The 20010-nt window shown below is 40.2% G+C and overlaps 1 protein-coding gene across 1 annotated transcript in view; it reads left to right on the top strand.

Annotated features, from left to right (window-relative positions):
* The first annotated feature begins 9693 nt into the window (after positions 1 to 9693).
* The window catches only part of Plekhh2 (pleckstrin homology, MyTH4 and FERM domain containing H2), a 142506-nt gene continuing 132189 nt past the window's right edge, over positions 9694 to 20010 (top strand). Inside the window, exons 1-2 of the mRNA XM_029564836.1 lie at positions 9694 to 9896; positions 18098 to 18227. Of these exons, the coding sequence (XP_029420696.1) occupies positions 9874 to 9896; positions 18098 to 18227 (153 nt within the window). The 5' untranslated portion in view covers positions 9694 to 9873. The remainder of the gene's footprint in view (positions 9897 to 18097; positions 18228 to 20010) is intronic.

The following is a 20010-nucleotide window of genomic DNA, read 5'->3' on the forward strand; positions in this document are numbered from 1 at the left end:
TGTTTGTTTTAAGAACAAAAAAAGGGTCTTGCTATATAGCCCTGATTGCCCTGGAACTCACTAGTTAGATCTGGTTGATTCAAATACTCTGCTGTCCTCTTGCCTCTCTCCTGCATGCTGGAATTACAGCATGAAAGAAAACTGAAAGAAAAAGAGAGAAGAAAAAAGGAATAATTATACCTTTCTGAGGGAAGACCCAGCTGAACCTTATGGTAGTTCACAGGGACTGCATTAGGGGGGTGGGAATTCTTTTTTAAAAAAATAAAAATATTTTTACGTGCACAACAAAGACTAGAAAAAAAATGATGACATAGTAGGGTTAACACGAGTTGATGTCAAGACTCAAAAAGGTTTGAAAAGCTGTGGATGATTAATCATGGTGTCGTCCAACCTTCCCCTGATTGTTTTAGAGAGCTTTCTGGTCTACTCCCAACTGGAGCTTAAGCATGATGCATTCAGGTAACAGAACTGGCTACCCTCCCATTAGTCTTCATCCTCATTTGTTTTTTTCTTCCTTGTCTCTGGACCAGGTGTTGCTGTGCTGGTATGTGGCTCTTCTTCAGAGAGTGGTTCTTCTTTAAGGTGTTTTTATCCTTTTCCTTCTTTACTGATATCTCCTCTTTATGACTACCTGCTCCCCTTCCTCTTCCTCCTTCCCTTTTTTTCTCTGTATCATCCCCTCCTCCTTCCTGTTCTTTAGTTTTAATTTTAATCTTGGCTTTGGGGGGGGCTTTCTTTTCAGTATTTCATCCTCTATTGTCTGCATCTTCTGCTTTGCATCTTTTTAGACCAGACTGGGTCATGGACTCACCAGATGGATCCTAAGTCTTCACTTTTGTGTCCATACTTTTCTGCTTTTCTTAATGCTCTTCCTGTTCTATGGAGCCTTCTTATCTTTTCTCCAGGATCTCAATCTGGTCTCTTATTTAATTCTGTTCTCAACTTTCATTGAAGATCTGGAATCTTCACAGGCTACGTTCCATCTCTTGAAAGGAGTTGAGATTCAGTGTACAGTGGTGGTGACTGTGGAGCCACTTAACATAGATGTAAACCTGCTGGAACCCAGGGCTGCTCTCTGTCCCAGAGTAGTCATATGGTTATATATGACAAAACACATGGGTCCACGCATGTTGTTATTTTGCCATTTGTTTACTATTTCTATCTCTTTCATCCCAAAACCTTTTAATTCCCACCAAAGCCTCTATTGAAATGGAAACAACCTAAATACTCCTCAGCTGATGAATGGATAATGAAAATGTGGTACACTTACACAATGGAGTTCTCACTGGTAAAGAAAGATGAAATCATGAAATTTGCAGGTAAATGAGTGGAGCTAGAAACTGTTATACTAAGTGAAGTAAGACAGACTTAGAAAAACAAGTGACATATGTTCGTTCTCATTTGTGGATCTGAGCACCAAATCCTCATATGTGATTATACATCCTGATGTAATCATAGGAACCAGGAAAATGGAAAGGAACCATGTAAGTAAAGGGAAAGAAAGAGAGGGGGAAAGTAGGAGACAAATGCTACCAAGGGTGAAATGGGGGAAATGGGAGTATTTAACTGGAAGGGAGGAGGAAAAGATATACGAGGAACCATAGGAGTAAAGGGGAAGAAGGAGCTCAAGAGAGGGAAGATAATAGGAGACAGATATTATCAAGGGGAAAATGGAGCTATTTTAACTAGCAAGGGAGGAGGAAGGGTTAGACAGGTAGAGAAAGATGAGAGATAAATGTTAAGCTGGTGTGAAAAACCAGAGTGAAATGTATTAATTTAAAAACCTACTGAAGGGTCTGGAGAGATGGCTCAGTGCTTAAGAACACTGACTGTTCTTGCAGAAGATGTGGGTTCAAATCCCAGCACCCACATGGCAGCTAACAACTGTCCGTAACTCCAGTTCCAGGGGATCCGACAGTCTCTTCTGTTTTCCACAGGCATTGCATGACATGGGTGCACTTACCTGCATGCACGCAGTATACACATACACACAAAATAAAAATAATGTTTTTAAAAACCTACTGAAAAATACACATATAATATCTGTACATGAGTATATGTGTTATAGCTGAAGGCTATATAACAAGAAACACAGTGCCAGACAGGAGAACCCTCCCTTTAAGTTGCTGGTCAGGGTAGTTCAAGAGACTCCCCAAATAATACAGGGTATCTCTACAGCCCTTAATTACCTCCTAGAGATTGAAGACCCTATTGCTTATGACAGGACATACTTTGGAGGCAGGACTTGGAGCAATGGAACTGGAACTGACCTGGAAGCCTCCTCCCTGAAGACTAGCTCTCATAGTTTTAGAGGATACTATGCAAGTTGCTAAGGGAGAAAACTCAATCAATGGTCCAAACCCCAGCTTTAAAGCTTAATATTCACAATAATGACTGGCACAGAAAACTATCTCTATTGGTGCAGTAGTGGCACTTTTATCTAGGGGGTAATCAACAGCTATCTAATTGACTTAAAACCTGCTCAATGGGAGGGAACTCATGTGTGGCAATGTAAAAATAACCAAATACACCTGGCTGGAGAGGTCATAGATCCTAGAGGAAACCCTCTGTCTGTCACATCCCTAGACAAAAGTAATTTCTTACTGATGCTAAATATGGATCCTTATATTTACAGACAAGTATATCAATCACCACTAATCAAAAAAGCTTCTTTTTGCAACAGATGGAGACCATTACAGAGTTCTACAACTGGTTACACACAGAGAATAAGTTTCTGTAAAGTGTCCAGCCCTAAGTAACACACCTACAATGGAACCTTCACACCTAAGGCTCATGGAACAGGGTGGAACAGGGTGTAGAGAGATACTAATGCATCTCTCAGCTCTCACCAGTGAAGCTTCCTCATGTAACATAGAAGGCCACAAGTGGCCAAAGTGTAGAAAATAAAGAGACTGCAGAGTCCCTGGATATGACTCTTATATTAAACCTCACCCACCCAGGGCTCAGGAACCATTGTGGAGGAGAGGGTTTCTAGAAAGATTATAAAAATGAGGAGTGGTGCATGACCATAAAGAAGCAAAGTCTCCCAGGCTCCTGGGAACTTGCTCATATGGACTTAGAGCAATGATGACAGCATGCACAGGACCCATGCAAACTCAATCAAACAAAAACCAACATAGAATGGGAGAATGGGCAGGAGGTCCCAATCTTAGCTGAAGAACTATTGGTAGTTGATCACTGCTGGGTGAAGGAGAGTTGATCCTTTTTAAGGGAGTGATACTTAATAGGCTGAACAGGCTCCAGTGGATGGACATCTGAGAACACAAACTTGACTTGACAGACCTTAACATATATGACAGAGTGCATCAAATCCAGTGGGTGGGCCATGGGGTGGCAGATGGGGAATGGAGTTTAATATGATTAAAATATACCTGGAAAAAAATGAGCATCCTAGTTCTGAACTTCACTAACCTATTTACTTTACTGATTGTCTTTCTTTTTGTGTGACTCTATTCCTGGGGTGATATAAATAAATGTAAACTCACCACAGATGGAGAACTAAGGACAGACTAAGAATACCACCAAAGTCTAACTTGGTGAGCCAATGGGGTTACTGGGGTTACTTACATGAGTCTGAGTGAGGGGTTACTTACAGGAACAGAAATGACTCAAAGACAACTGTATCACCAAAAGCCCAGTTGGGTAACAGCTTAAGAAAGCAAGCAAGAAACCAGGAGCACACTGTACAACTTGCAGGCAGCTCAACAGGTTAGAGAGTGTCTTCTCCAGGCAGCGTGGCTGGTCTTTGCCTCTTACAAGCAGGTAGGCTGGCCTCTGCTTCTTCCTGGTGGCTCAGCTTGTCTCAAGAGTATCTCTCAACTGTCCTTAGGGCTTACATATGCTTTGAAAGGGGGGAATCCTGATGAATCTCGTCAAGTTCAGGGACTTCAGGAGGCTATTGGGTTATTTACATCTTTTTAGAATTCTATTGTTTACCTCCCATTTGAACATCTTGTGTCCTAATGCGCTTCCCTCCAAGAGGGAAGGTTTTGTCTTGGAGAAAACTGCTACACAACGCTTCTCCCAGTTGTCCTCTCTCATGCTAGACCGAGATTCCAGCTTTGGTCACCCATTGCTTCTCCACCACCACCACTACCAAGCTACCACCATCTCTCATAGGCATTCCTGCAATAGCTCCCCTGCTGATCTCTTTACACCCACTTTAGCTCTTTTCTAATCCACTCTGTTCTATTGCTGCATTGGATTGTGTCAGATCCCTGAAAAATTACGTCACACACTCTTGGCTTCCCAGCCCAGCGCTCTAGGTCAGAGTTTCTTAATTTTTTTCCGCTCACAATCCCTTTTCACTTGAGAAAAGTTTTACATGACCTCAGTACATAAAATAGGTACAAGCCCAACATTCCCTGATAACAAATCATAGATTTAATTTTATTTTTTTATTATTGTTTTTGAAATATTTTATTTATTATTTTAATTTTATGTGTATGAGTGTATTGCCTGCATGTATGTGAGCACGCCTGTGTCTGCCAGAGGTCAGAAGAAGGTTTCGGATTCCCCTGGAATTGGAGTTAAGGATGGTTCGTAGACGCCATGTAGGTGCTGGGAATCGAACCCAGGTCCTCTGCAAGAGCATTCAGTGCTCTTAACCACTGAGCCATCTCTCTAGACCCCATAGATTTATTTTAAAAGTTCTTTGATATATACATAATTTTATCATTTAATAAAGGTGAAAGCAAATTTTTCATGCTAATGAGATGGATGCAGGTTTTTTGTTTGTTTGTTTGTTTTTTTAGCACAAAGTATTAAATCTTGACCTATTATTTGATACAGGGCACAGAGCATCTTTAATTTTTTTCAGAGCTGGGTAATAGTTTGATTTTACAGTCATCAACACTGAGGATGATGCTTCACATAGAGACATTGTATGAAATGGAAGGAGTATTTTTAGAGCCATTTCAGAAATTGTCAGAAATTCTGTTCTAGTACCAAGTCCAAAGTCACTTAATGATTTAAAAAAAAATAAAATGCAAGTCAGGAACTCAAACGCAATTTTTTTTTCCGGTCATTTTGAGACAGGGTCTCCCTGTAGCCTCAGCTGGCCTGGAACTTGCTATATAGACCAGACTGACCCCAAACTCACAGAGCTCTGCCTGCCTCTGCCTCCCAAGTGCTGGGATTAAAGGTGTATACCACCACACTGGGCTCAAACAGCAATTAAAAATTTTTTTTAATTTAAATATTTTATTTATTATTTTTATTTTGTGTGTATGAGTGTATTGCCTGCATGTATGTAAGTGCACCCATGTCATGCAATGCCCAAGGATATCAGAAGAGAGCATCGGATTTCGCTGGAACTGGAGTTATAGATGGTTGTCAGCTGCCATGCGGGTACTGAGAATTGAACTCAGGTCTTCTGCAACAGCAGCTAGTGCTCTTGATTACTCAGCCATCTCTCCAGCCCTTCAAACAGTAAGTTTTAAAAGCAAACATTCTGATACAATATAATGCAAAGACATACTAATCTGATACTTACATGATGAGGAATGATGGCAGGAAAATATTGTCTTCAGACATTTTAGAAAATTAAGACATGTTTCTACAGGAGCAGAAAATTATATATGCAGGTTATAACACACAATAATCTGGAATCTGAAACAAGGTGTTTGAGGTAGCATCCATTGATTGATGCTGCATGGCCTGATGGCATGTGCAGTTCAAAGTGTTGTGTGTTCAGAACCAAAGTTATAGTAAAGTTTTGAAATGCTACACAGGTGAGCACTGCCAGATACACTTGATTCCTTACACTTTTGATTTTGAATGCATTTTTGGTCACTCACTTTTAAAAATCTTTTTCTGTTGCCAAATTTTTCTCAACTCCCACATTTAGTTACATGACCCGATATGTGGTAAGAACCCATAATTTAAGCAGCTGTGCTCTAGGCATAATATAGTTACAACCTTCCCATGCAATGTGCATCCCTAGGGCTTGTTAGTCTTCATTCCAGACCACTGATCTTGAATCTCTATTTTAACCTGAATCCCGTTAGGATATGAGATTCCCCTTTCTTCAAGACCTTAGATGGGCCTGGCCCCCTTTTCTTCCAGCCTCCTCTGGTCATTTTCCTCCTCTTACTGTTGCCTTTATCCTGTCCTTCATCAACTCCCCTGATACCTCAGGCACCTCTTCACCACAAGGGCTGGTATCTGCTGTTCTTACCGCACGCAATGTTCTTCCTGTCATCTCTTTGCTTGCTACTGGTTAATTCTCTCAGACCTCAGCTCAAATATCATTTAGAAAGATTGCCTTGACTTCAGAGCCTGGATGCCCCCTTTATTACTTAGTGGTGTAATACCTTTGGCTTTTCCTTCAGAGCACCTAATATAAATGGTAAAGATATGTTTATTTGTGTCTGGGTTCAGTGGATGTGCATCATTCTTCTTAGACTGAAACTCCATGGAGACATCCTTGTATTCCTTAGTACAGTGCCTGGAATGTCATAAGTATCCAATAAAATGCATCCCTTGCCATCATTGTCGAGCATTCAATAAATATTTATTGTTATCTAGTATGTGCTAGGTGCTGGACATACATTAAAGTGAAAACCAGTGTTTTCTGCCTTCATGGCACTTACAGTGTAGTAAAGGAAACAGGCACATTACCACAGAAAACAATGTAACAACTGAGGGAAACTGGTAAGAATAAGGTACATATTACTATGAGCATTCAAGAGAGTTGGTCAGAGATTTTATATCTCCTGCTACTTAATATATAACAACATAAAATCCATTTTTCCTTTTAAAAAATTGTGTGTGTGTGGTATATGTATATGTGCCTGTGGGTGCCTGTGTAACATGTGTACACGTGTGCATGGAGGCCAGAGGTTAACACTGGGTATCTTCCTTGATTGATTTCCATCTTACCTTTTTGAGCCAGGGGCTTTCACTGAGCCTGAGGCGCATCAATTTGGCTAGACTGGCCAATGGGCTACAGGAATCCGCTTGTCTCTACTCTCCAAGAGCTTGAGTTACAAATGTGTACCACCTTACTCAGTTTTTACATGTATACTGAGAACACAAATTCAGGTCCTCCAGCTTGTATGGCAGGTACTTTACAAACCAAGCCATCTCCCCAGTCCCTAAAAAAAGTCTTTGAGATGCAGAACATGCAATTCACCCATTTAAATTGTACATGTATGGTTTTTAGTATATTTGGAGTTGTGTAATCATCACACCACATGCATTTCTGAATGTTTTCACTGCCCCCCCAAATAACTTAATTCCCTAGACCATCACCCACATCCTCCCCAGCCCAGGGTAACCACTAATTCACTCTCTGTCCCTGTGGATTTACCCATTCTGAACATTTCATATTAAGAGAATTGTACAATTGTACAATATTGTATAATATTTTGTGATTGGTTTTTTGTTTAGCATCTTTTTGAGGCTTAGCCAATGCATTGTTCTCTCTCCTTGTCTGCCCATTTTCCTTCCTTCCTTCCTTCCTTCCTTCCTTCCTTCCTTCCTTCCTTCCTTCCTTCCTTCCTTTCCTCCCTCCCCCCACCTTCATCTCATGTAGCCCTGGCTGGCCTCAAACTTACTATGTACCTGAGGATGATTTTGATCTTCTTGCCTCCAGCACGCAAGTGCTGAGATTACAGGCATGTGCCACCATACCCAGATTTTATTTCTTTTTATTGCTGAATAATATTCCATTGTACTGTGCGTGTGTGTGTGTGTGTTTTCAGAAACAGGATCCGGTTTCACTTTTTTTTTCTCCAAAGATAAACAAATTCAGTTTGTCATGTTTCTAGAAAAAGGTGACAGTAAAATGTTGGCTGAGCCTTACAAGGGTGGCAGCCATGTGTAGAAAGCTGCTTTTCATGACTGATTTTATTTGCTCAGTTTGCTTAGTCTACTTGGTATTTCAGAAGCACAAACGGAAGTGATTCTATTTTGGCATTCTCTCCCCTTTTCTTGCTAGGTCCCTACTGACTTTCTGTGTTAAATTATGCAAGTTACTTTAACTGTTTATTTAACTCCTGCGTGCTCTACAAAACAAGCCGAGTCCAGCCTGCTTGTTTGCCAAGGCTGTTTGGAGACAATTTCTCATATGATATGCACCATCAGCTCCCACAGAAGGCAAAAGGAATTTGGTGTGTGGGGGTAGTCTGGGACCCAGTCCAAAATTAGTGCTCATCTGGAAGAAATAGAGAAGCCTAAGTCTTGCTTGCTGGTCTTCTAGTAGTTTCATTGTTTATCCTCTAAGGAATTTTGCAAATCCTTATCACATTGGTGGTTTTTTTTTTTTTTTTTTCTTCTATATGGTAAGATTTTTTTTTTCTTTGTAAAATTATTGAACCAGATAAAGTCTTCTGATACTCCCTATTAGCTCACTGTGAATCAGAGTAATTTGAGACTTGGGGAAGGATTACCCATAACTTTCTTCTCTTCCCTCCCCTTCCCTCCCTTCTTTCTGTTCTCTCCCCACCTTTCCCCTCCTCTCTCTCTTTTCCTCTTCCTTCTCCTTCCCTTCTCTCCTCTCCCAAGACTGGTCTTTCTAGCCGTCCCCCATCGTCGCTTCCCCCCGACCCCCGCGCCGCACTAGGGATGTAAAATCCAACTAGATTTAAGTTATCATTCATCCGGCCATTCAATATACTCTATGCTGTCTGCCGAGGAGGATGCAGAAAAGCAAAACACTAAGCTTTGCTTTCAAATGTTTACAATCTGATGGAGAGTTATGGGGTGGTCCATAAGGAGAAAGTGTGTGTCAACAGCTACAAAAACTAGAAGTGGAGGGAGCAGAAACAGGAGCAGACATTTCTGCCACGTGGGGCCATAGGCACAGTCACATGGAGATTGTTTGGTGCTATATTTAGAGAATAAAACTTTTAAAGGTGGGGCAGAAAACAGCATGTAAACCTTCTCAAGGGTCTTTCTCGGGATGGGAAGGTAGACCACAGTCGTTTGAGGTGTGAAAATCTTCTGGGAACTCTAAACCTACACAAGTTGGATGGAAGCCTTGCATACCACGCAAAGGAATCTATTCATGGTTATTTAAACGTCAGAAAGACAGTGAAAGCCTTTGGCAAATTGTACTCTATTTCAGTAGGACGATGAATTGGCAAAACGACAGTTAAGGACAAGAGACTTAGCAAGAGGTTGGTACAACAATCCAACTGAGGCAGAAAATGGCAAGGAGGTTGGTGACCAACCGCGCAACAGGCTTTGAAGCCTAGGTGTGGAGTAGGCTGGGGGTACAGAACCCCTTGGGACAGAACTTCTAACACTGGGAGGAGCCCAAATTATAGACACACCTTCCAATGACGCCAGGTGGCCGGCTGCGGCCTCCGATTGGATCCTTCGGCTGCCAATCCTGAGAAGAGGCGGTGCCTCTCCCCGGCCGCCCGCTGCTCCGAACTCTGCCGGCGCAGGCAGAGAGCCGGGGAGCCCGGGGAGCGGGAGCTGGCGAGGCCGGGGCTGGGGCGCCGCCGCGGAGGTAGGCAGGTGGGCAGGGCGCGGGGTCCGGGCCGCATCGAGGACTCAGTCCTCAGGATCCCGCGTCCCGGGGAGCGCGCCGTCCCGAGTGGGGGGTAGCTGAGCGGGACAGGGATGCAGCGCGGGACGCGTCCTGTCCTGCTCGGCCTCCGGGTCCCGCGTCGTCCGGGGCAGCGGGCAGGGGGAGGCGCCCCGCAGCCCTACGTCCCCTGGGCTCCTGAGACGTTCCGTTTGAAAAGTGGGGCCGGGGCTTGTGGCACCAAGCGGGGATCGTCGCGGGCGCTGCGGGGCAGCTCCCTCGTCCCCGCGCGCCGAGGGTCCCGCGGGAGATGCTGCAGCTCGGCCTGCGCTTCTGGAGGATAGCGCTGTGAATGACCAAAGTTCTCCAACTTGATGGAGTGTCAGAGTGCCCTAAGGTGATCCAACCTGACATTCAGCTGCCCCTGCCTTAATAGAGCACTTTAAAAAGACGCTGTGGGATAAGCTGAGCCATTCGCGTTGCAAAAACCCTCTTCTACCTGTAGGTCACTGACTTCTCTGAAAACAGGAGTCTTTGCAAGCCTGGATCACAGGGCTGTGTGTGTCCCCAAGGAGAGTGGAGCAAGGAGCAGGCAATGTTCGGGCAGTGTCGCCATAGGGCAGGCGTGGCCCAAGTGGGGCTAGGTGGTAAGGTTCCTTAAACAAGGCATGCTTCAGTCTGTTTAAGACAGACATCTTTTCTGTATTAGGGGGAAAAAATGACACAACTCAGGGCCCAAACTGTTCCTTAAGAGAACTAAAGAATATGAGGGACTGAGCCAAATTTCATCAGCATAAGTTTGTGTAGATGAATTCTTTCTTTTCTTTCTTCTTCTTCATCCTCTCCCCTTCCACTCCCCCCCCTCCCCTTTTGGGATTTGGAAGAGAAACAGGAAGTCAGAGATTCGGAGAAAAGAGCATTCACTCCTCAATTGTAAACAGTTTATTTTATGTCAATAAATAATTTCAAAAGTCATTGGAGGTCTTTGGAAAACCACGAATTTTTCCTGTCTCTTGCAGAGAAGGTAGATCACGTTTGAATAAAAAATCTAGAGATTTAGAAATTGACTATAACTCCCAAAACTGTGTAGCTCTAACTGGGTGGTGATTTTGTTCAGAATTAGAATTTTAATTTTTTAATTTTAATTTTTTATTTTTTTGTCTTTTTGAGACAGGTTCTCCCTGTAGCCGCAGCTGGCCTGGATTCGGAGATCCGCCTGCTTCTGCCTCCCGAGTGCTGGGATTAAAGGCGTACGCGAGAATTAGAATTTTTAACTACTCAAGATGGTGCATTCACGGAACAGTTACCTTCTGCTTATTTAACAGAATTACAGAACCAAACGGGGAAATCAGGTGTCCAGACCTTGGGCCATCCTGAAATCAATCTGCAGTTTTGAATTTATTTTATTATGGCCCAATTAATGGGGACTGCAGGTGTTAATTACCATTTTAATTATATGCCTAAAGCTTATCTACTTCACTATAAAAGGCATAATTATCATAACTAAAGAAAATAGGTGTGTTTAACTTTGAATTTACTTATTGTCTCATTTTCATAGAAAAGTACTCTAGGTAAGGTCTTTGTGCTGTTCTTTTCAGAGCTGAGGTTAACAGTTCCCAGTTATTTGAGTTAATGGTGAAATTCTTAGCAGGGATAACCATGTGTAATGAATCATTAAGTTTTGTAAACTTAATGGGCTCCTAGTACACATTCATTTTTTCTTGTTTGTCTATATGTCCCTTTTTTATTGAGATACAATTCACAAACCATAAAATTTACCCTTTGAGAGTGTATAGTTCAGGAGATTTTAGTGCATTTGCAAGGTTGTGCAGGGTATTGTGTATTTGCAAGGTTGTGCAGAAAGTATTCTAATTTTAGAATGCTTTTTTCATCCCCCAAAGAAACCCTGTGCCTATTAGTAGTCCTTCTCCATTGGCATCTCCTCATAGCCCTTGGAAACCACTGACCTGCTTTCTGTCTTTGTGGACATTTCATATAAATGGAATTATATAAAGCCTGGTAACTTTTACTTTGAATACTGCTTTCAATGTTCATAGGCAGTTATAGCATGTAGTAGACTTTTACTTCTTTCTATGGCTGAATAATGTTCTATTGGAAATCTATACCATGTTTTATCTATTCATCTTATGATAGACATGAGTTTCCACTATTCAGTTATGAATAATGGTGTCATTAACACTTATTTTCAGGCAAAACTTGACTAAGTTTTGGTATAGACAATGTATTTACTTCCTTTGGGCAAATACTTAGCATTGGAGTTGCTGGGTTATATGATAACTTTAATGTTTAAATTTCTGAGTAACAGTTGAACTGTTTACAAAGCAGTTATAACATTTTTGCAGCACTACCAACAATATATGAGTTCCAATTTCTACACTTTCTCATCAACCCTTGTTAGTCTATGCTCTTATTTCATTATATCGATTCCATTTGGTATGAAGTGGGATATCATGACTTTGATTTTTCACTTACTCTTTGATTTTTCTCTTATAGACATCATGCTGAATATTCCTTTGTGTGCTTATTGACCATTTACATATTCCTTTGGAGAAATGTCTATTATAATTTCATGTGTACATGTATGACTAGTGTTCATGTTCATGTGTACAGTGCATATCCATAGAGAGGCTAGGAGTAAACATCAGATGTCTCCCTCAATCACTCTTCACGTTATTATTATTATTGTTGTTGTTATTGTTTTGGTTTTTTGAGACAGGGTCTCACTATGTAGCCCTGGCTGGCATGGAGCTCCCTGTGTGGACCAGGTTGGCCTCAGACTCACAGATTCATTTGCCTGCCTCTGCTTCCCAAGTACTAGGATTAAAGGTGTGTGCCACCACACCTGACTCTCACTTATTCTTTAATGTTTTATTTATTATTTTTATTTTATGTGTATGAGTGTATTGCCTGCATTTGTGTAAGTGCACCTGTGCAATGCAATGTCTGCAGAGGTCAGAGAGGGCATCAGTTCCCCTGGAGCTGGAATTATGGATGTTAGCCACCATGTGGGTGATAGGAGCTGAACTCAACTGAGTCCTCTGCAAGAGTGCTCTTAGCCCCTGAGCCATCTCTCCGGCCACATCAACTTTGTTACGTGGGTGCTAAGGATCGAACTCAGATTCTCCTGCCTGCATAAGCACTTTACCAACTAAGCCATCTTTCCAGCTTCTAATTTTGCCTGCTTTTTAAATTGGGCTGTCTTTTTATTTTTCTTTTTTGATTTATTTTTTATGTGTATGAGTTGTGCAATACACACAGAGGCCAGAAGAGGGTGTTGGATCCCCTGGAACTAGAGTTACAGATAGTTGTTAGCCACTATGTGAGTCCTGGGAACTGAACCTGGGCTCTCTGCAAGAGCAGTCAGTGCTCTTAACCACTGAGCCATCTCTCTAGCTCCTGGGTTGCCTTTTTTATTGATTGAGTTGTATGAGTCCTTTCTATATTCTGAACCCAAGTCTCTTAACAGATACATGTTTTTCTATCACTTTTTAAGGCTATAGTTGTACATTCTTCACAGTGTAAGTGAAGCTCATAATTCTTTTTTAAAATTTATTTTTAAAAATATTTTATTATTTTTATTTTATGCATATGCCTTTATTGCCTGCATGTAGGTAAGTGCACCCATGTCATGCAATTCCTGAATAAGTCAGAAGAGGCTGACTGATCCCCTGGGACCAGAGTTATAGACAGTTGTCAGCTGCCATGTGGGTGCTGGGATTCAAACCCAGGTCTTCAAGAACAACCAGTATTCTTAACCACTGAGCCATCTCTCCAGCCCAATAATTCTTATATTTTGATGAGGTCTTATTTATCTGTTTTTCTTTGGTTATTTGCCCTTTAGAACATATATAAGAAACGGTTATGAAGTGTATGAAGATGTACACCTGTTTTCTTCTAAGAGTTTATACCTCTGGCTTACATGTAGGTCTCTGATGCATTTTATGTTAGTATGTGTAGGATGAAGGGGAAGACAGTTCATTCTTCTGCATGTGACTATCCAGTTGTCCCAACATCATTTGTTGAAAATATAATCCCTACTGATCTTGATACTCTTGGTACTCCTCTAGTGATCTTGGTACTTTTGTCAAAAAATCAGTTGATTATGTGGGCTAGAGAGATTGCTCAATGGTTAAGAATACTGACTGCTCTTGTAGAAGACTTGGGTTTGGCTCCCAGCACCCACATGGTAATTCCAGTTCCAGGAAAATCTGATGCCCTCTTCTGATCTCTGTGGGCATTGCACACATGTGTGTACCCTCATGCAGGTAAAACACTACTACACATAAATCAGTTGATTGTAAACATAAGGCTTTATTCCATTGATCACTCTGCTTATTCTATGTAGGTATCATATGGTCTTAAGTACTGTAGCTTTATAGTGAGTTTTGAAATTTGAGCATGGGAGTGAGCCTTAAGTTTTTTTTTTTTTCTTTTGTCTTTTGTTGAGACAGGGTCTCCCTATCTCCCTATAGCCTAGCTGGCCTGGAATTCACTTTGTAGACCAGGCTGGCCTTGAATTCACAGATATCTGCCTGCCTCTGCCTCCAGAGTGCTGGGAGAATACTTAAGTTTTTAAGATTATTTTGACTATTTGGGGTCCCTTGAATTTCCAGGTAAGTTTTAGGCTCAACATGCCAATTTGTGCCAAAAAAAGATACTCCAGTTGGAATATCTGCAGGGATTACACTGAGTCTGCCCCTCCACTTGCTGAGCTGTCATCTGTGCAAATGACGGCATCCAGTCCATGGTTGCAATGTCTTGCATGAATGAAATGTCTTCAGTTATTTAGATCTTTCATGTCTTTTGGTGGTGATTTATAGTTTTCAGAGTAGAGATCTTGCCCTTGTTCTGTTAAATTTATTCCTAAGTATTTTATTCCTTTTGATGTTATTGTGAATGGAATATTTGGGAGTTTTTCTTTGCTAGTGTACAGAAGAACGAACAATTTGATTTTTCTGTATTTATGTGGTTTCCTGAAACCTTACTAAACTTAGTAGTTCTAACATGTTTTGTGCATGTTCTTTGAATTTTCTATGTGCATGGTCATGTTGTCTTTAAGTAGATAGTTTTGCTTACCTTCTAATCTTGAAACCTTTTACTTTCTTGCCCTGACTATATCTGTAGTATAAGGTAGAACAGAAATAGTGAGAGCAGACTCTTTGTCTTTTCCTGATTTTTAAGGGGAAAGTTTTCCACCATTGGCCAGTGTGAATGTTGTCAGCTGTGGGCTTTTTTGGAGATATCCCTTATAAGGATGAAGAATTTCCTTTTTATTGCTAATATGTTGAATTTTTTTCTTATGAAGAGATACGGATTTTGTCACTTTTTCTTCCTGTGCTGTAGAAATGATCATGTGGTTGTTTTTGTCCTTTATGCTATTCATATGGTGCATTGCCTTGATTTATTTTCATTTGTTGAAAGCATTCATGTACTATTTATGTTTTTTTAATTCTTTATTGCATTTGCATGCAATGAAAGTTTAAAGAAAATATTTTTCATTATATTTGCATACAAGAGTAATATTAAGAGATTCTAATGCATCTTTTCATTTTTATTGAATTTTTGGGAATTTCATATTTCATTTGATTTTTTTAAGGTATTTTTTTTGAGACAGGGTCTCCCTGTAGCCCCAGCTGACCTAGAACTCACTATGTAGACAAGCTTGGCCTCAAATTCACAGAAATCCACCTGCCTCTGCCTCCCAAGTGCTGGAACTTAAGGTGTGCACCACCACGCCCGGCTCATTTGATCATATTTAGACCCTCCTCCCCTGTCTGCACCCTTCCCTTAATATTTCCTGCCTGATTTCATGTAGTCTGCATATTGAGTACAGTGTGTGTCCCCAAATGCCCTTTGATGTGGGTTTATTCACTGGAGTCTGGTTAACTTATCATCACATGCTTAAAACCAACTTTCCCTCCTCCAGCACCTATTGGTTGCAATAGTTACTTAGCTAGTGCTGGGGTTTCTTACCCACTTCTCCACCTCTATGCTGGAATTTTGTCTGACTGAAGCTCAGTTGGGTCTTGTGTATGCTGCCACCATTGATGTGAGTTCATTTGAGTAACTGCTCAGCTGGCTGGAAAACTTTTTCCTTGTGGTCATATACCACCTCTGACTCTTACAGTCTTTCCACCCCCTCTCCTGTAATGGTCCCTGAGCCTTAGTTGGTAGAGGTTTGATATAGGTGTCCTATTCAGGGGTAACCACTGTGCAGCCTCTTATTCTTTGCACCTTATTCCTGTTGATGTTATTTTAAAAAAATTACAGGCTGGGCATGTAACTTGTTGGTAAAGCTCTTATCTACCAAGCACAGAACTGAATTCAATCCTAAGCACCTCAAGGAAAGCAAACACCTGTACACTGAAATATAAAGAAGTTATTCTCATTGTAGAACAAAAATTACTCAATATGAGATAAAGTCTGTTGCTTAAGGCAGAAAAGTGTTCCTATATTTCTCCACAATTGTATGAATGGCTTAGGAATTAAGAATGTCTATTTTATTACTGTTTTAAAAAATATTTTTATTTTATGTGTATGAGTGTATTGCCTGCATGTATGTAAGTGCACCTGTGTTGTGCAATGTCTGCAGAGGTGAGAAGAGGGCGTCAGATTCCCCTGGAACTGGAGTTACGGTTGTTTGTTAGCCACCATGTGGGTGCTAGGAATCGAACCTGGGTCCTCTGCAAGAGCAGCCAGTGCTCTTAACTGCTGAGCTATTTCTCCAGACCATTTAAAAAATATTTTATCCATATTTTCTTTCCCTATATCACCTTTAAAGAGAATAATGAGGGAAATGAAGTCCCAGTAGAATGGAAAAGTTTGTGATCAACAATCTACACTATCTACTTCTAAGTCATTGATAGTAAATGCTGAAGTGAAACAGTAATAATAAATGTTAATATGGGCAATGAAAATGTCATTCACAAAGCTAATATTAAAAAACTCCAGAAAACAGTAGGATTGGGAGTCTGTTAGAGAATCATCTCTAGCTCTTCAATGATGTTTCCCTCAATATATGGCCAGGGATTTAGGGGCATCTGAAATCTTTGCCAGTGGCTGTGATGATCCTTCATAAAAAGTTGTAGCTTTTGTAGAACAGTTTTTTAATATTTACTTATTTCTAAATTATTGAATGATAATTTCAATATTAAGGTGAAAACTGTCTTAAGCACAAAATATTTATGCTAGAAAAATGATTTTTCCAGTGAGTCTTTAGTAGTATGCAGGGTTGGTTTTTGGTTTTTTTTTTTTGTTGTTTTGTTTTGTTTTTTTTGTTGTTGTTGTTTTTTTTGAGACAGGATCTTACTATGTAGTCTTACTATGTCCTGGAACTTGGAACTCACTATGTAGTCTAGGTTGGCCATGAACATATTGCAGTCCTCCTACTTCAGCCTCTGGAGTGCTGTGATTATAGGTGTGAGCTTGTAGCACGCTATTTTTTAAAAAAAATTGGCATACATTTAAGGAAGGGGCTATATTATGCTAAACACTGCTAAAATAAATTTGGTCCTTCTTTTATAAAACAAAAGAATATTCAACAGCAGAATCGCTGGAGTTCTGAGTTTTACCATCAGTGCTTTCTTTGGTGGCTACTTGACTCCTACAGGAGATCCATTCCTAAAGTAAATTTGATCAGTTCTTATCAAAGGCCATTCAGAAATATATTATTAGGGTAATAAAGCATTAACATTTAAAACTACCCTGAGCCAACCAGAAACAACCATGCTTCGTAAATCAAGTAGCTTTTTAGAATTTTAAAACTTGCTCCCTGACCTCTAGTCTTCCTACCTACTGTGCCTCTCCCTGGGGGTTATCTTCAAAAGGACAGTTAATATCATGGAAAATACCAAATCCAGTTTTTTCAATGTAGATAACTCCACAAAGTTCCTATTTATATGTTTTCTCTTTTCACACTAAATAAAACTCCTGTATACTTGTCAGGCTCATAATACTTTACCTAGTTAAATATGCCAAAGGACTTCTGGTTTGAGGAACTTAGCCTAGACGTGGATAAATCCAGAGTTGTGCTAAGCCATCAATTTAATGCAAATCTAAACTATAATTTTAGCACAGGTATGGTATTTCCTTATTTTATCATATTACCAACTGCTTCGCATTGTAATACCTTGAAAATTTAAGAGGTACTTGCTAACATAATAAAATTAAAGCTTGTGATTAAATTATGAGCTGATAGAATTTTAAAAAAGTCTTGATTGTGCTGTTGTATTGTTCAAGGTTCTGTTGCAAACAGAAATATTTCATTTGTTCCTCACAGCATGCATGAGAGGCTTATGATTATTAGTGTCCTTTTTAAAAGAAGTTAGGTAAATGGAGACATAGAAAAATTAAGTAGGCTTAAAATTAAGTTTGGCTTCCATCTCTGGCCTCTTGTCTGTCATCAGGTTCTTTCCACAAACTGTAATTAAGTGCCGGATTTATCTTAGAATTTAGAACTTGCATCTGGATAGCATGTGGTAGTGACTACATTGTGTATTGAGTGATTTCATGCATTATCTTTGATACTGATGTGTTGTTTGAATGTTTTCTTTTTTTTCTTTTTCTTTTTCTTTTTAGAATAAATATGGCAGAGCTTTCAGAGCCAGAAGGACTGGTAGATTGGAAAGAACGATGCATAGCTCTGGAGTCTCAGCTCATGAAATTCAGAGTTCAAGCAAGCAAGATACGAGAGCTCTTAGCAGAGAAAGTAAGCTTTTCTCCCCAATGTTTGTTATTAACCATGTTTCTTGAGCCTTTTCAAATCTCATTACTCTTAGGGGTTAAGCATTTTAAAAATAATGACTATAGGCTGGATGTGGTGGCACACACCTTTAATCCCAGCACTCAGGAGGCAGAAGCAGGCAAATCTCTGTGAGATCAAGGCAAGGTTGGTCTACATAGCAAGTTCCAGACCAGCTGGGGCTACAGAGAGACCTGGTCTCAAAAAAAAAAAAAAAAAGAGTATATAAGTTAACTTTTTTGGAACTACATTTGACTTGACATATTCTTCCACCAAATACAGGACAAAAATGTCTATTTGTAAATACTAATGGAATGTGTGAAAATTATGTGTTTGATGAGTGTGGAGGTTTTTTTTTTTTTTTTTTTTTTTTTTTTTTTTTGGTCTTTTTGAGACCAGGTCTCCCTGCAGCCCTAGATGGCCTGGCACTCACTATATGGACCAGGCTGTCCTCGATATCACAGAGATCCAGCTTCTCAACTTCCCAAGTGTTAGGATTAAAGGTGTGCTCCACCACACCGAGCTGTTAGCATTTTGATCTTCTTAGTGTTTTAAGAATATTGTGGTGGTTTGAATGAAAATGTCCTGCATAGGCTCCAAGTGTTTGGACATTTTGTCCCCAGATGATGGTACTGCTTTGGGAGGTTTTAGAAGGTGTGGCTGTCCTGGAGGAAGCACGTCACTAGCGGTGGGCTTAGGGAGTTCTTAAGCCTTGCCAGATCTCCAGTCGCCCTCTTGCTTCCTGTGCCTGTGTGATGATGTGAGAGCTTAGCTTCTGCTGCTCCTGCTCTAGCCACCTCCAGCCACCATGCCTCCCTGCCGTGACGGACTTTAATTCCCCTGGAACTGTAAGCTCAAATAAACTCTTCTTTCTATAAGTTGCTTGGGTCAGTGTTTCTATCATAGCAACAGAAAAGTGACTAATACAAATATTATTTTAAGTCAGGTGTGGTGGTACAAGCCTACAATCCCAGCATCAAGGTTAAGAGGTCACAAGCTTAAGACCAACCTGAGCTACAAAGTAAGACCCTGTCTCAAAAACAAAAGCAAAAACAAATCATTTAAAAGTAATTAAAGAAACCTATCTCCTGATAGTAAAATATGTTTATATTTGAAAGTATGCACCTGTTCAGGAATTTCTATTAACTAATTGTATATTATGAAACCATCATTTGGGCTAGAATTAGGTTCAGTATAATTATATGCTTCCATTACTAGTTCTAGAAAAGTGATTTAGAATTTTATGTCATGGGATTTTTTTTATAAATACATATATCCAATAGATCTATTTATTCATCCAGCAGATACTGAGGGATAATGATGTTCCACTCATTTTTCTTAATACCAAAGTTACCTCAGTTACCATGTCTGTTACCTCAGACAACCCATGTTTCTGATTCCTGGGAACTTGGTTTCTGGACCTTGCTGTCTGGTATGATAGCTATTAGCCACATGTAACTATTGAACATGTTAAACAAGCCTAGTTCAAATGCATAATACACAGTTTCAAAGATTTTGTATGAAAAAAAGATAAAACATCTCAGCAATAATTTTTGTATTGACTGTCTTCTTGACAGTATCTTGAGTTAAATGAGCAATATTCTACTAACTTCCCTTTTTGTTTTTTTACTGTGTGTTCTAGAGAACTTAAAATTAACATGTGATTCACCTATTTCTAGATAATGCTGTCTAGATGGATGAATGATAGTTGTGGTCATTCAGAGTTTACAGGTGTTTTCTTAAACTCCAG

The sequence above is a fragment of the Nannospalax galili genome, unplaced genomic scaffold (assembly GCF_000622305.1).
Source record: "Nannospalax galili isolate Female #2095 unplaced genomic scaffold, S.galili_v1.0 scaffold257, whole genome shotgun sequence".
NCBI lineage: Eukaryota > Metazoa > Chordata > Mammalia > Rodentia > Spalacidae > Nannospalax > Nannospalax galili.